The sequence below is a fragment of the Dasypus novemcinctus genome, chromosome 15, assembly GCF_030445035.2.
Source record: "Dasypus novemcinctus isolate mDasNov1 chromosome 15, mDasNov1.1.hap2, whole genome shotgun sequence".
NCBI lineage: Eukaryota > Metazoa > Chordata > Mammalia > Cingulata > Dasypodidae > Dasypus > Dasypus novemcinctus.
In genome coordinates, this window is record NC_080687.1 from 20,103,144 (window position 1) to 20,118,223 (window position 15,080).

General features: G+C 47.0%; 1 protein-coding gene across 30 annotated transcripts in view; it reads right to left on the reverse strand.

Moving 5' to 3' along the window:
• The window catches only part of MCF2L (MCF.2 cell line derived transforming sequence like), a 370,234-nt gene that overhangs the window by 9,346 nt on the left and 345,808 nt on the right, over positions 1–15,080 (reverse strand). For 20 of the 30 annotated variants that reach the window (XM_058276391.2, XM_058276395.2, XM_058276392.2 and 17 more), the window contains 11 exons: positions 13,144–13,210; positions 12,006–12,121; positions 10,218–10,287; positions 8,147–8,239; positions 7,229–7,321; positions 6,013–6,138; positions 5,153–5,374; positions 4,766–4,858; positions 3,315–3,393; positions 2,623–2,689; positions 1,117–1,235 (listed from right to left, as the gene is read on the reverse strand). In XM_058276391.2, coding sequence (XP_058132374.1) covers positions 1,117–1,235; positions 2,623–2,689; positions 3,315–3,393; positions 4,766–4,858; positions 5,153–5,374; positions 6,013–6,138; positions 7,229–7,321; positions 8,147–8,239; positions 10,218–10,287; positions 12,006–12,121; positions 13,144–13,210 — 1,145 coding nt within the window. Of the gene's footprint in view, positions 1–629; positions 723–1,116; positions 1,236–2,622; positions 2,690–3,314; positions 3,394–4,765; positions 4,859–5,152; positions 5,375–6,012; positions 6,139–7,228; positions 7,322–8,146; positions 8,240–10,217; positions 10,288–12,005; positions 12,122–13,143; positions 13,211–15,080 lie in introns of all 30 variants that reach the window. The other 10 variants (XM_058276390.2, XM_004450726.5, XM_004450732.4 and 7 more) reach the window with 1 other exon arrangement.

A 15,080-nucleotide genomic window follows, 5' to 3' on the forward strand; every position in this document is an offset into this window, starting at 1 on the left:
GAATTCTGGACAACACTGGTCTCTTAGCCTGAGGAAGAGGCGTCTTATAAATACATGCCTGGAACCTCAGGCCTTGCTTCAGAAGCATTTTAGCTGATTTCCCTCCCAAACATTTCACTGCCAAAGAGCACGCAAAGGTAATCAAGTTTTTAGAGCTCTCAGTGTAAAAGGATCCCGGTTAGCTCTGCTCATTAGCAAATATGCCCATAAGCATATCTGAAATCTCAGCACTCTGGCAGAAGAGTCATTACAGCTAGAAAGGTTAATGGACTGCAGGTATGTTGCAGGAAAAAGCAAGAAAAGGTGCCAGGGAGGGGAGTTGGATCAAAAAAGCAAATGACAGCTCTATTTCTGAGCCAGCCTTCATTGAAAAGCTCAACTTGACCTTTTCAAAGAAAAGGCAGCCCTCTGAAAGATCCCTTTGGATCTACGAATAACCCACAAGCACCGGTGAATGAGAGAGGGTCAGTGGAAAAGTGTTTTCGAACGGGCTCCCCGTAGCGATGAAGGAGGTAAATGATTCCTCTTGGGACCGTCCCGTGAATGATGACCGCACAAATGTACAAGAGACAGACTACCACGGTGAAGGACACTTCCAGCGATCAGGGGCAAGGCGGGCGCCTGTTTACCTTTCTGACCTTTGAGGTTAGCAAAGCCCTGCAGGGTGAAGCGCTTTTTGGAAAGCGCAGAGCTTTCTGAGGTAGAGCTAGTAACTGTGTCATCTACAAAGGAAAAGAAAGAAACAAAAAATATAGAGGGCACAGGACTACCCCGAGGCACAGGAGGGCCCCAAGCGAGGCTGTCGAGGAGGAACGGGGGCCCCAGAGATGTGCGCCGGGGAAGTCGGAACTTCAGGCCACAGCAGGCGCTCGGGCTTTGGGACTTCTCTGGCCATTTCTGGGGCTGGGTTTTCCAATTGGGAGCTCACACCCATGGTGAGTAAGATGGATTCTTCTGTAAGATTCAAACGTTTTATTTAAGGTGGCTTGGGAAGAGAACGCAAATTTGCACTCTTTGCAAATGCTCCACGTTTCTCACCGACACGCGTCTCTAGCCAATGAACTCAGGCCGTGCCGCCTGTCAGCATGCGTCAGGCTCTGCCACACAGACACCCACCTTTGCCCTTCTCTGGGGGCTTTGGCAACGATGTTGAGTTCACATATCCTTCCAGGCTTAGGGGGTCGGTTTTTCTTTCTTCCAATTTTTTGCTGTTTCTCGTATTCCCTTTCGAGGGGCTAATGGCATGAGACACACCAGACAAGAAAGAGCATGTTACCAGGTTGAATTTTCAAAAGTCTCCTTGAGGATGTGGGGAATCGAGACATTCCTGAGTGCTTATCCAGAGCATAAAGCAGCAGATCTTCCCATTTCAAAGTGACTAAGCACTTCTAAATGAAAACCAAAGGGTACCAAACGAAAACAAAAAACAGAAACAAAAACAAAACACTTTACTATGGGAAGCGGATTTGGCTCAACTGATAGAGCATCCACCTACCACACAGGAGGTCCAGGGTTCAAACCCAGGACCTCCTGATCCACATGGTGAGCTGGCCCATGTGCAGTGCTGAAGCACGCAAGGAATGCCGTGCCACGTAGGGTGTCCCCCTGTAGGGGAGGGCCACATGCAAGGCGTGCATCCCGCAAGGAGAGCCGCCCCACGCAATAAAAGCACAGCCTGCCCAGGAGTGGTGCCGTGTACACCAAGAGCTGATGCAGCAAGATGACGTGATAAAAAAAGAGACACAGATTCTCAGTGCCACTGAAAAGAATGTGAGCAGACACAGAAGAACACAAAGCAAATGGATACAGAGAGCAGACATTGGGGGTGGGGGGAAGGGGAGAGAAATAAAAAATAAATCTTAAAAACAAACAAAAAACACCTTACTAGCACTTAAGTAGAAGGGTTTTTTTTGGGGGGGATCTTTCTCTTCTAAAACTGTTGTTCTATGGATTATTTATTTAGACCATATTTGGTTCCATGAATGATTAAAGGTGGCTTATATAAAAAGGAAAATAAAGTGGAAAAAAACAAGTGAGTGAAGGGCAGAAAAGAGACGATGAAGCCACCACTCTAATCAGGAGCCCATTGAGACCCTCAAGTTCAGCTCTGAGTTTTTAGTCTCCCAAAACCTTGGCTGAGATGGTATACCATCATTTAAGTGCTGACTGATGAACTTTTATCAGGAATAGCTTCACATAATAAGCTGGCTATGACGGAAAACAACCCACAAACGGTAAAAAAAAAACTACAGCAATATTAGGAGACTTGTTCTCTGCCTGGGAGTGAAGCTAGAGATACCCTTTTTTGAAGCTGATCCCAACAGCATACAATACCAAGATGGCTAGGAGTTTTGGGACAAAGTTAAAACAAATCCCAAGAACCAGGAGATTCAGATAGATACAGACCAAGTAAACTTCACAGCACTTGCAAAAAGTCTACTTTTTAGTCGTCCTAATACGTTGACTTTTTTTTAATACATATTTATTTTTAAAAGATATGTATATTACATAAAATGTTACATAAAAAAATATAGGGGATTCCCATAGGCCCCGCTCCCCAAACCTCCCACTTTACCCACACTAACAAATGCATTGAATTTTAAACTGTGTGTTTACCCTCACCTTGTATTCGATGATGCAGGCAGAGGCAAACTCTGGGATTGCTCCAGCGCTCTATGCTGACTGGCTTCTGCAAGGAGGGGAAAGAGAGCACCCATCCATGATTTAAGAATCTGAGGTTAGCTGGGAAGTGGGTGTGGCTCAACTGATAGAGCGTCCACCTACCATATGGGAGGTCCAGAGTTCAAACCCAGGGCCTCCTGGCCTGTGTGGTGAGCTGGCCCACGCACAGTACTGGCTCACGCGCAGTGCTACTGCACGCAAGGAGTGTCATGCCATGCAGGGGTGTCCCCTGCTAAGGAAGTCCCACGTGCAAGGAGTGCACCCTGCAAGGAGAGCCGCCCCATGCAAAAAGCGCAGCCTGCCCAGGAGTGGCGCTGCACACACAGAGAGCTGACGCAGCAAGATGAGGCAACAACAAAAAGAGACACAGATTCCCGGTGCCGCTGAGACTGCAAGCAGACACAGAAGAACACACAACGAATGGACACAAGAGAGCAAACAATGGGGGAGGGGCGGGGGGAGAAAAATAAATAAAAATAAATCTTAAAAAAAAAAATCTGAGGTTAGCATCTTTACTTTTAAATGCTAAGATATCTCAGGTGGTCAAGAATTTTTATTGTGGTTTATAACAAAAGTAAAAATGCCCCTGGGGCAAAAACTAGGAAAAACTCAATTACCAAAGGCACACTTACCTCGACAAGCCTGCAGCTGGCTGGTCAATACTTTGCGGATTTCATTTACCCAGGCTGCTTTAATTTCAGCAGTTGGTGCCTATTCCCCCAAAAGAAATGCCAGTAGGTAAGTACTGAGGTTCCTGAGCTTTGGCATATTACTCTTGTGACTTCTAAGGACAATCTTAGGCCTCTAATAATCAAACCAGAGAATGTAAGATAAAAGAATGAGAAAAAATGGGTGGGTACATCTCTTTGCCATGCGGTCTCTCCCTCACGGCAAGCGCATGATTGGAAAAGGGAGAGTGTAGGGCCCAGTGCCTGGCACCAGGGGGCACTCAAGGACAGTTAATGGACTGCATGATTGCTCCAACACCTTCCTAACAACTACATCAATGTGAAAAACGGCATAAACTACCTCTAGAGCACAAAAGTGTCTGGGAAGTTGTATTGACACTTTTTTTTAGATGACAAGGACAGCAAGGAAATTCTGTAAGTGGACTCTAAACTGCAAGAGAGAAGGTGATTAGACCAGGAAGGAGCTACAGCCACAGGGTCTCAATATAATGACCAGCCTAGACACCAGCTGAGTTTGCTCTTGGCACAGCACCTCTGGGGCTCAAGCTCTGAGAATCTCTCATCAGATGGGCAGTGGGCCTCTGAAGATGCTGAGCCCTCTGCAAAACCTCTGACCTGGTCGCTGACAGCTCTCCTGGATCACGTACGTGGGTGCTTTGGGCTGGGGGCAGGTGGCCAGTGCTAGAGCAGGGGCCATGTCCTCCTGTCAATTCTGTAGAGTCCTTTGGCCTGAGGCTATGCTGGTTTGGGTAGCAGGACTGGAGATGCTCACTGCTTCCTGCCCTGCTTGCCACATAGCCTGAAGGCCAGCCCATCAAGATGTCAGAATTTTGAAGGGCACCTAGAAGATGCACATCCACCCGTGTTTGGTTCAGTCATATGTAAACCATCTGGGGTCTTGCCATGGGGTCATGCCAAGGTCAATGTCCCCTGAACTTTCATTTATGACTCTACCCATGTTCCACCCTCATCAGTCAGGAATGGAGGATGAAGGGTCCAGGAACCTACTTTCTCTACTAGAAGAATCCAGATCAATGCTTATTAAAGGTGGTACAGGGCTAGCCAGTCCTCTCATGAGTTGTCACGGTACACATGGCCTCAGAGACTATATGAATTTGGGTCCATTTTTCTTTTAATGTACTTAAAGCATGCTCAGTGTGTATTTCCCCCCTATATTTTGTCCTGGGTACAGGTGAACAGACAGACCAGGGTAAAGATGATCCAGAGTCATACTTCCTAAATGAGCAGTGGCTGTTCCTGGCCTATGGATGATAAAACTTCACAGAAGACTCTAAAAACCAATTGCCATTAGAAGCTTTTCATTGACAATCCTTAACAGGTTAAATTAATACCTTAACACCTTGCCTGAACAACAAAAACACGTGGCCCCCTACCTGTATGATGTAAACTTCTTCTCTTGCATTATACCAGATTTCAAATTTCTTAACGTCGCCTTTCACATTCTCTGTTATGCCAACAGCAGTCATCTGGCAGACACAAAATTTGAGAAATGGATATTAACATGCATTATGAAAACACCCACTTTGTTTTTAAAAGATGCTGGTACATAAATTACATGATAGAAATATTTTTGGGGTGCAGGCTAAGAATGCCAACATTGCTGGACTTCTGCATCCAAACAGAAGAGGAGCTGAGTATCCGAATGTCAAGAGTTTGTGACCAAGGATTTCAAAACAAGTCAGAGAACCACAGATCTTTTCCTCCTTTAGGATTAGTCACCAAGTGTCTTGCTGTCGAAAACAAGCCCTTCCCCTACTTACATTTAAGGACTGCTTGTAACTGTAGGAAGGGGCTTTCTCGTAGCCCTCCCCGTTTTCCTCCCTCTTCTTGCAGAAGAGCACCGCCTTCTCATGCAGAAACAGATGCCGCTGCATTGGCTTGAACCTGGCCAAGTCCTTCACCTTGGCGTGGCCCTTCTTGTGGTCCGTCCAGACGCTGAAGGAGCCCTGCATCAACAGCTTCCCCAAGTCATTTAGATTCCCCTAAAATAGATGAAAATGGCTAAGTTACACTTAAAACTGAGGAGGAGTGCTGAATGGACCTACAGATGCCGCCCCCCCCCCCCAAAAAATTCTGTAAGTTGGTCTGATGTGGGCATAAAAGACAGAGAGTAGAAATCTGAATTTTCCTGCTGCTTGTAATACATCACCAATCCACAAGCAGCAGTAGAGAAAACAGCCTGTCACACCTATTCTTCCAGTGGGCCTCGTCATCAGGAGAAGATGAGGAAATGCTGTGGTGTTCAAAACTGTATCAGCGCAAAAAAGATGCTGTGCAATCCTGAGTCTCCAGAGACCAATCTAGTAAGGCTGGCTTTGGACCAAGGGGTGGAAACGTTCTGCAGTTCTCTACACATTTGCTGTTCCAGGTGTGGCCAGCACCGGGCGACCTACAGAACTAAACCCTGCATTTTAACAAGAGGCCAGGTGATGCGGAGGCATGTTGAAGTTCAAGTTCACTGCTCTAAACCACTGTTCAGAGGTCCTCAACCTGGCTGCTCATTAGCGAGCCCCATCAAGCAGTGCTCCTTAGCATATTCTGCTGAGCCCTTTGATGAGGGGGGGGCTGGCTTCAGCCGTGCCCCGGCCGCCTCCCGCTGGCTCCCGTGGGTGCCACTTACGTCGTAGCCTGTAATGGCGATCAGGTGCATGGAGTCGTTGACAGCCTTGAGGATGCCCAGGATGGAACTCAGCGCCTCCTGCAGGTCCTCAGCCCCTTCACAGTTTTTGCTGTATTTCAACATTTCCTGGGGGTGGGGAGAATGGGGACATTTACTACTCCTGTCACGGAGAGCATCCCGGCGTTGTCTGGACACATAACCCCACAACTCGCTGGAAAGCTGAATTCTTGTGCCCTGATGTAAAAGTAGCCAACCAGCCCCTGAGACATGCAGACCGTGGGTAGTTTCCAAAGAGGGATCCGTGGCAACACAAAGCATACAGAGACGCCGCGTTGACTGACACCCCTTCCTCACGTGGGCAGGGGCTTGCCTTCGGAGGGCCCAGCCAGTTCTCAGGGACGCTCAGGAAGCGCCACTGCCCACCTTCCTTCCAGCCCCCTCCCCTCCTCTCACTCCCAGTGGCTCTGAGGCTGCAAATCGGGAACTTGGTCCAAAGAGTCCAAACCACAGAAGCACGTGGCACATGTAAACGCCACCGCACACGCTCCCATGAGGACAAACAGTCACGTGCAATTTTGATCCCAAAGAGACAGAGCTGCAAACTGTTTCCTGCCACAAAGCAGCTTTCCAGGGTCCCAAATAGTAAACTATGGACTCAATTGTCCCAACTGTGATCATTTCTCCACTCCTGAACGATGACGTCTTTCTCTCACTTCTGACACCCTGCACCACACTGGATGGTTAATAGTGTGTATCTGCGGCTCATTTCTCCACCCAGGCTTACCAAGGTGCCTGTGCTGGGTGCCAGGCCCCTGCCCTTGAAAGGCTCGTGTGGCTGGGGAAACACCAGCATACCAGCAATAATTACGGTACAAGACAGCTGGAAAGTCAGGGGACACATGCTCTGCAAGCCCTGGGACTTAGATTCTGCTCTGTATCCCTGGCACCTTTGCTAGCTCGTCACAGACCCTCAAGACGCGTCTGCGAATGAATAAGGGCTGCGAGAGGGGCCTGTGGGAGCACTTCCTGAGGCCAGTGGCATGGGGAGGAGAGGGCTGGGGGCCCTCCACAAGGACCACCAGCCCATGGGTGTTCCAGAGGGCCCTGAAGACAGCTAAGCAGCTAAAGGGGCCCGGGCGGGGCCAGGCTGCAAAGGGCCTCGGCCTCTCAGTGACGATTTTTCACTAAGATGGGATGGTCCTTTGGGGTTTCTCACCTTGAGCAATAACTGATACTTGGTTATTCTTTGAACAGGCTTCAGCAGGTAAGAATCCAAACTCAGTTTGTGGTCCAGTTTCTTCTGGCATTCCTGTAATGAATTTTTTTTTTAATGTTTTTTTTTTAAACTGGATTTAGATAATTTTCATTACGCTTTATTAAAAAAGTCAACCAGTAAATTAAACGATATTTTCAGGAAGGAACCAAAAACTGTGGTCGATGGAATTACGTGCCCCAACAAGCACATGCCCTTAATCTCAATCCGTGTCTCTGTGGGTGTGAACCCAGGTGATGAGCGCCTTCTGAGGATGTTATTTTTTTTATCCCCCCCTTGTGGCTTTTTGCTTGCTGTCTGCTCTCTGTATCCATTCGCTGCGTGCTCTTCTGAGTTTCTGCTTGTCTCTCTTTTTTGTTGTGTCCACCTTGCTGAGTCAGCTCTCCGTGGTGCTGTGGGCCAGGCGGCTCTTTGCAAGCATGCGGGCGAGCCTGCCTTCACAAGGAGGCCCCGGGACGTGAACCCAGGGCCTCCCATATGGTAGACGGGAGCCCAGCTGATTGAGCCACAGCCGCTTCCCTGCAGATTTTATTTTTAGTGACGGTGCAGTGAACTGAAGCAGCGGGAGACTTAATCCTTGTTACTGGAGGCCTTTTAAAGAAAACCGGGAAGACACAGCAGCCAGAAAGGAGAGGACATGGCTGTGTGACGGGAGCAGAGATGCCAGCCACGGTGCCCCCAGGGGAGCCACAACTGCTGCCACAACGCTACAGATGTTTTTGGGGAAAGCAAGCCTTGCTGATGCCTTGCTTTTTGACTTTTTCTAGCCTCAAAATCATGAGGCAAGAAATTCTTGTCATTCGAGCCAACCCACTACATGGTGTTTGTCTAGCAGCCTGGCAAACGAAGACAGAAACATACCTGAAAAAACGGGCAGTCGGAGCACTGTCTCCAGAGGCTCTCTGATCGGGGTTTGTTTTGACAATACTTCTCGTAAATCTGAAAATCTTCCATCTGGACCCAGGAGGGATAAATACCCACACGTTACAAAATGTTTCAGTAGGTAGCAGAGAAAAGCACCTCAAGTTACACAATGATGGGTGGCTATTTCTGCAGCACACTGGAGAGCTCTGATGCCTTCTCTGAGGTGTAAACTCCTTTGTGACAATGTCCTATTCTTAAAAAAAAAGGAATTTCGTGGTCCCACCTTGCACTGCACTCTGTGATAGCGAGGGGCTCTGCCACATAGGATTCTCTCAAAGATGTGCAGTAGGTTTTGTAGTTTTGTTTTTAATTGAACTTCCGGGTCTTTTCTGGAAAGGACCTATTGCAAATTACCTAGGTTATTTTGCAGAAACAGACCTAAGCATTCTGTGAAATGCAGTTGCCCCATGTGTGCCTCTAGGGGCTAATCCGGGTCTCAGGCTGGGGTTCTTGCTGGAGCCTTAGGATACAACTTGGGCCCCGGCTCATGTTTGAGCCTGAACAGGTAGAATCCTTGGCGTTTGGCTTTCTAAAGCTGGGCCTGACCAATGCGTCCTCCTTGACCTATTTCATAGAGCGCTCCAGGAGAGCCAGAGCAGGGCTGTGGTCCAGAAAGGGGTGTGAGGAAAGAACCCTGGGGCGGGCAGGGCCCCTTGCTGGCTGCCTGCCCCGGCATCCTGATCTAACTGATGACAACCTACGGCTGATGTCAGCAAACCACACAAACCCCAGAATATATGTGGACTAGCAGGCAAGGAGGCAAACTGCAGCCTGCCCTTTATTTCACCCAGGGCTCTGTTTTGACCTCTGCCTGAATCCCAGTTAACCTTCCTCCATCCCTGATGCCACAGCCCTCCTTATCTGGGCAGCTAGGTAAGAACTCCCATCTGAGGTCCATTTCTCAGGTCTCTTTTAGTCCTAATACCTCTTACATAGTAATAAATAAATAAATAAATAAATAAAATAAGCTCGCTGTAAGCTGGCTTTTTTTGTCATAGGAATACCAGAATGTTTACCAATGTATGCTGCCCAACACAGACTTTCTATTTTCTAAAGAAAGAAATTTCCAGAGCTTAGGCCACATCAGAGTGGCTCTTAAACTTCAGCATGCATCAAAATCACCTGGAATGCTTGTCAAACAGATTCCTCCCCCGCCCAGAGGTTTTGCTTCTGTAAGTCTGGAGTGGGACCCGAGAACATGCATTTCTAACAATTCCGCAGGAGGTGTTAAAGCTCCCGATCTGGGACCCCCTACTTGGAGAGCCACAGGTTTACGGAATGACTTTCTCGCCCCAATTCTCAAAACAGCTTTGGGAAAACACACCTGCAACTAGGCGTAGTCAAAACATAAATGTTGACCCAATCTTTCCCTTCCCTTTAGCCTCTAGCTTCTTTATTTCACGAAAAATAGTCAATTTTACAGCTGTTAGTAAAAGCTGCATTTTCCTTATTGTTAAGCTAGCAGTTTATGATGGTCAACATAATAGGAAAACAGGACTGTGTGTGGAAGATAAAAGACCTTCGCATTCCAGCAGCCCTTTATTGTTTCCAAAGCTTTTACATAAACCTCACATTTTATTTCATCTTCTGAACAGCCCCTTGGAGAAGGTGGGGTGTCTACCATTTTATAGATGAGAAAAATAAAGCTCAAGAGGTGAAGTGACTTGTCCAAGGTCTTAGCCAGGGCCAGACAAAAAAACTTGAAAGAAGTTCAGCTTTATCTAAGATTTGCAATCAAAACTTAAATTTTGTGTATGTAATTTTAACATACACAAAATCTTTGTTTTAAAGTTTTTCTCTTTTTCAAATTAGTCATTGGGCTTTTTAAAAAAATTGTAATCTTTTGGCCCTACTAAAAAGTATTATGTCATCCCAGCCAAATTAGAAACATTTGCACCTTGTAATTTCAGTTGGTTAAAATGGGAACTGTAATAGAATTTAAAGTCATTATTCTTTAGTAATTTTAAAAAGTATACCACGACAATACATACATTTAAAAAATACACACCCTCTCTAGAAAACACCTTCCGACCAGTTCTGGGCAGTCTATGTAGTTTTCTAGTTCTCTCAGGAATATTCTAGACAAAGAAAAGTATTAGGTCAGATGAAAAACAACCCACATCAGATGGCATCTACAAAAAATTACTAAATATTTTCTGGAAGACTTGTATTCCTGACTCTGGACAATTCAAGAGATTTTGTGTGGCAACCACATATCATCTGATCTGAGAACCCTTATGCTGCTATCTATCACTCTCAGGAGTCCCAAGTTCAGCAAAACTCTCAGGTAAACGAACCCCAGGGCCAGTCTGGAGTCCCTTCTGTTTTTGGCGCTTGGAGTTCACTCAAAGGAGAAGAAAGCTCCTTTACTATCAGCTCAAACATATGGGATAAGAAAGTAGATAAAGATGTCATGGGCATAGATGAGGTGGAAGCGCCGGGGGTCTTTAAAGCCAGTCCCCTTGTTCTATTTCAGAGCAGAATGGATGTGCGGGTTTTCTCCAAACCTAACAGAGAAATCTGGCTCTGACCAGGGGTCCCTACACTACCCAGCATGGCCTGTGAGTGCGTGTGCTGATTCTGCACCTCTTGGTCTCTGACTTGCACTCATTGACCCAGGGGTAAACTCCTACCCTCAGTGAGAAATCTCCCCAAGCATCAAGTCACTCATATTCACACTACACCTCAGAACTGCAAGGGGCCCTCAGTGCCTGGGAACTTCCAAGAAACCAACGCTGGAGCCAGGAGGGTGCTAATGGACCCGGCTACCTGCTTTAGTTCCCGAGGTTCCCAGCAACCTCTGTGGAAGGAGAAGGATCCCCGGGGTTGGGTTCCATTGACGATGTGCTACTGCCTTCAAAAATGGGTGGGGTGAAAGACACTAAGGACAGGAGCAGAAAACATGTGTTGAAACACAAGTCCCCAGTGCCCTTGAGGTTTCCTCCACAAGACCAGAGGAGGGTGGGAGCCCCGATTCCCACGGTCTGCCGGGCTCCCTGGTGCCGAGGCGGGGCACACCATCTACTGGACAGCATTGCTGGTGGGTGCGGTAGGCTCATTCACAGTTGGCTTTGGTTTTTTAGGACACAGCATAATTTGTACTCCTTTTGCACTCTGTATTTCCACCTATTCCTCTGCTTTCCCAAGTGCTCCCATAAATTATATTAAAGAAAGCAATAAAAGAGCTAAGAAGAGCAAAGGGTAAACAATCCAAGAAAGGCAAACCGTAATTTCCAAAAGCCGAGAAAAGGCCAAAAATTGCCATCAGAGAACAAATAGCAAGCCTATTGACAGCAAGAAGGAGAGAATGGGAAAGAAAGGAACTTCTTACATCCTTTCCAAGCAAGGACTTGGGGGAACAAAATGGGCCTTGCTAAAGGGTCTGGCATTTGGTGCCTTCCCCAAGTGCCACATGCATGTATCTTAGGGGAGTACGGATTTCTGCTTACCCAGAGGGTAGGAGGAAGATACAATGGAGCAGGGCTGGTTCTGTTTCATTGCACAGACAAGGCAGCGGTGCACTTAGGGGATGGCATGGTTCCATCTCCACGGAGTTTATAATTCAGCCTCCGTCAGCTAGCACAGGTGCCCCTTGGCACTGGGAGAATATATCTGGAAATGTCTCACCTAAAACCCGTTTCTATAGCCTGTTTGTGAGTTTGTCATCCCCTTGAGAGAGGATGACAAGGAATAATCACCAGCAAATCCTAACCCAGAGCATCCACTCTGGTTTCAGCTTCTTAAAAGCAAAAGCGATCATGGAGCAGGTGTGTGTGAGGAGAGGCAGGGCCCTGACCTGTTATGAAAGTGATAAATTTCTTCCATATTTCCAAACAAAACATCCTTCTTATTCTGGAGACTTGTGGAGATGAGATGAGTCATTAGAGGGTTCTCCATCTCGGCAGCATAGCCCTGCAGGCGAGGAAAGAAGTCAGTAAGGACGCCCTCAACCGCAGCTGCCATTTGAAAGCAGCTGGGATCGAGCCTGCCGTGAATGCCGCGGTTCTTGGTGCACCCGGCTGGCAGGGTTAGGTGATGTTCTCTCAGCCCTCGGAAAGTGAATCCACCTGGTATTTAGTCACTGATTATTCCTAAGATGATTATCTGAACAAACGTCCATACAACATAGATGAATTCCAAACAGCATCCATTTTTTCTGGGTGGGGGAAGGGCTCTCTTTTTAAGCTTTTTGATTTATATATATATATACACACACACACATAATTTAACGAGGTACCAGGGATTGAACCCAGGATCTCGCACATGGGAAGCAGGTGCTCACCCGCTTAGCTGCATCCACTCCCCCAAGTATAACTTTTACTTAAAGGGCATAGACCTTATGTACACACCTTGGGGACATTTTATGTGTGTCTATGCCCATGGAACTGTCACCCAGATGATGGCATAGAGCATTTCCAGCACCCAGGGGCCTCCCTTGTGTCTCCTTCCAGCCCATTCTGGCCACTTCAACCTGGATTAGTTTCCCTTGTTTGTGAACTTCATATAGTTGGAATTGAACAGTATATTCTCGTTTTTGTCTAATTTCCTTCACTCATCGTCACACTTGTGATTTTCATCCTTCTGTTGCCTGTAGCACTGGCTCTTTCTCATGGCTGCATAAAAAGCAGTCCACTGTACAAATACATCTTGAACTATTTTGTCCCTTGTCCTCTTGATGAATATTTGAGTTATCCTAGTTTTTGGTTATTTGGTTATGAATGAAGCTTCCATTCTTTCATAGGCTTTTTGGTGGACATCAGCAATTTAAAAACGTAAAAAAAATTTAAGTTGGTCAGTTTCAATTTAAAAACAATTTGATTTGGTGGAGCAGCAATTTAAAAACGAAGCTACGCAGGAAAAAACAAGCCCAGCCCTTGGGGTGATGAGCTCAGGCGTCGGGCACAGGCCTGGTGTTTCGTCAAGGGCATGCTCACCTCAAGGACACACAGCAGCTCCTCCACGTACACCCGCTCCGTTTCAAGGAGCTCGTTCATCACGTGCCTGTGAACAGTGGGGGTGGGCATGGAGAACAAATGAAACGTGAGCGCTGGAAGGCATGACAGAGAATTTAGTGCGCACCCTTGATGAGGGACCACGAAACCAAGACACCTGCAAGTGAATGACCTCCCCGGGCCTCCGGAGCTGGTAGGCAAAGCTTCGTGCAGGTCCCGGACTGACCCGAGCCATTCCCCTCCATTCCTCCCGCAGAGGGCGACCAGGTGGATCTTCCCATTCTCCCAGAACAAACCGGGAAGCGTCTGGCATCCTTGAGCCAGACCTTCAGGGTCTCCCAGGAAGGGTATCCCCATCCCACCTCCTGGCTTTGTGGTCCCACCACGTTCACCTGCTCAAAATTAGCCCTAACTCCTCATGCAGCTTTCAAGCTTCCCTCTGTTCAAAGTCACATACCCAAATCCTCCCATCCCTCGAGCTTCAAATCCTGCTGCCTTCCCTGAGATCTGCCACCAGGAAGAGCCCTTCCCTCCTCTGAATGCCCTCTGTACTTCCACAGAGCCTGTCCTGAAGCATTTAACACGTCCTTGTATAAGAGCCATCTGCGCTTTTCTTGTTTCATCTCCTTGACATCAGCGTTGTGGCTTTGATGTTATTTTAGCTGCGCCAGTGCCCACCACCATTCTCATGCACATAGCAGGTGTGCAAGAATGATCTGTTGAACTACTAGGCACCCATAATGCTCTAAAATCCCAGAAGAGGAATGGACTTAAAATCAGCTGTTTGGACCTTGTGTTATGGAAAAGGATCACCTTTTAACTGTCTGTGATAAAGTTACCCATTTTACTACCCAGAAATTGTAGGCAATGATTTGTTCCTGAGTTGAGATCACTGAGCCTGGTCAATTCTAAGACAATTAGCAGCACTTACTGGGACCCTCAGACACGTAGTTCAATGTGTGTCATGTACCTAAATCTGAACAAGGTGGCAGGGCACTAAAGGGACCTCTCACAACCACAGATTGGATGGGTATAACAGGAGAGCTGTCATTCCTGGGACCTCAGGGCCTTTGTACTTGCTGTCTGGCAGAGTTTTCAGCAGCCTGCTCTTCTTCTGCCCTCAGTTTCATTAGCTTCTGTCAGAGACTCAGTTTGTGCCCCTAAGCTCAGTTCTTTCTAATTCCAGATTCCACTTTGTTTTCTGAGCCATCCAGAGAGATGTGCCAGAGCTCATTGGGAGGTATCTTAGGAAAAAAAAAAAAGCCTGCTTATATAAACCTCTGGGTTCAAGGATTTAGAATAACGTTATTCATTCTTCATCATGCTGATGAAAGGGAGGGGCTTGGTTCCAAGCTTACATTGGTGGATATATTCAATGGAAATATTGAAAGTAGATATAGTCCAAAGAGTTATGTGCAGGCAGAGCTGGCTGTGCGAGCTCCTCAGGACCCATTATGCAACATTCTGCGCCATGTCTAATGATGCTGGGATCTGAGCTCTGGGAACTGTCACTGCCAATGTATTTAATAATGTATTTACTTGGCATTGTGGTTTCTTTTCTATTTTCTACTTTGTGCTTACACTTCCTGGCCCTTGATCAACAAGGTCTCTCTTTCTTAAAGGTCAAAGAGAATTGCTTTTCAGGATATACAACTTGTTCTTGAATTTGAGTACCAGGAATCCCAGGGACGTTGTATGGCTGGGAGGAGACTGATGTTCTAGAACTACACAGACCAGTTACAGTAGGCACTTGTCACCTGTGGTTTTTTTTTTTTTAAAGATTTTTAAATTTATTTATCACTGTCCCCTTGCTTCTTGCTTGCTGTCTGCTCTGTGTCCATTCACTGCACCTTCTTCCGTGTCTGCTTGTCTCCCTTTGTTGCGTCATCTTGCTGCACCAGCTCTCCGCAGGTGCGGGC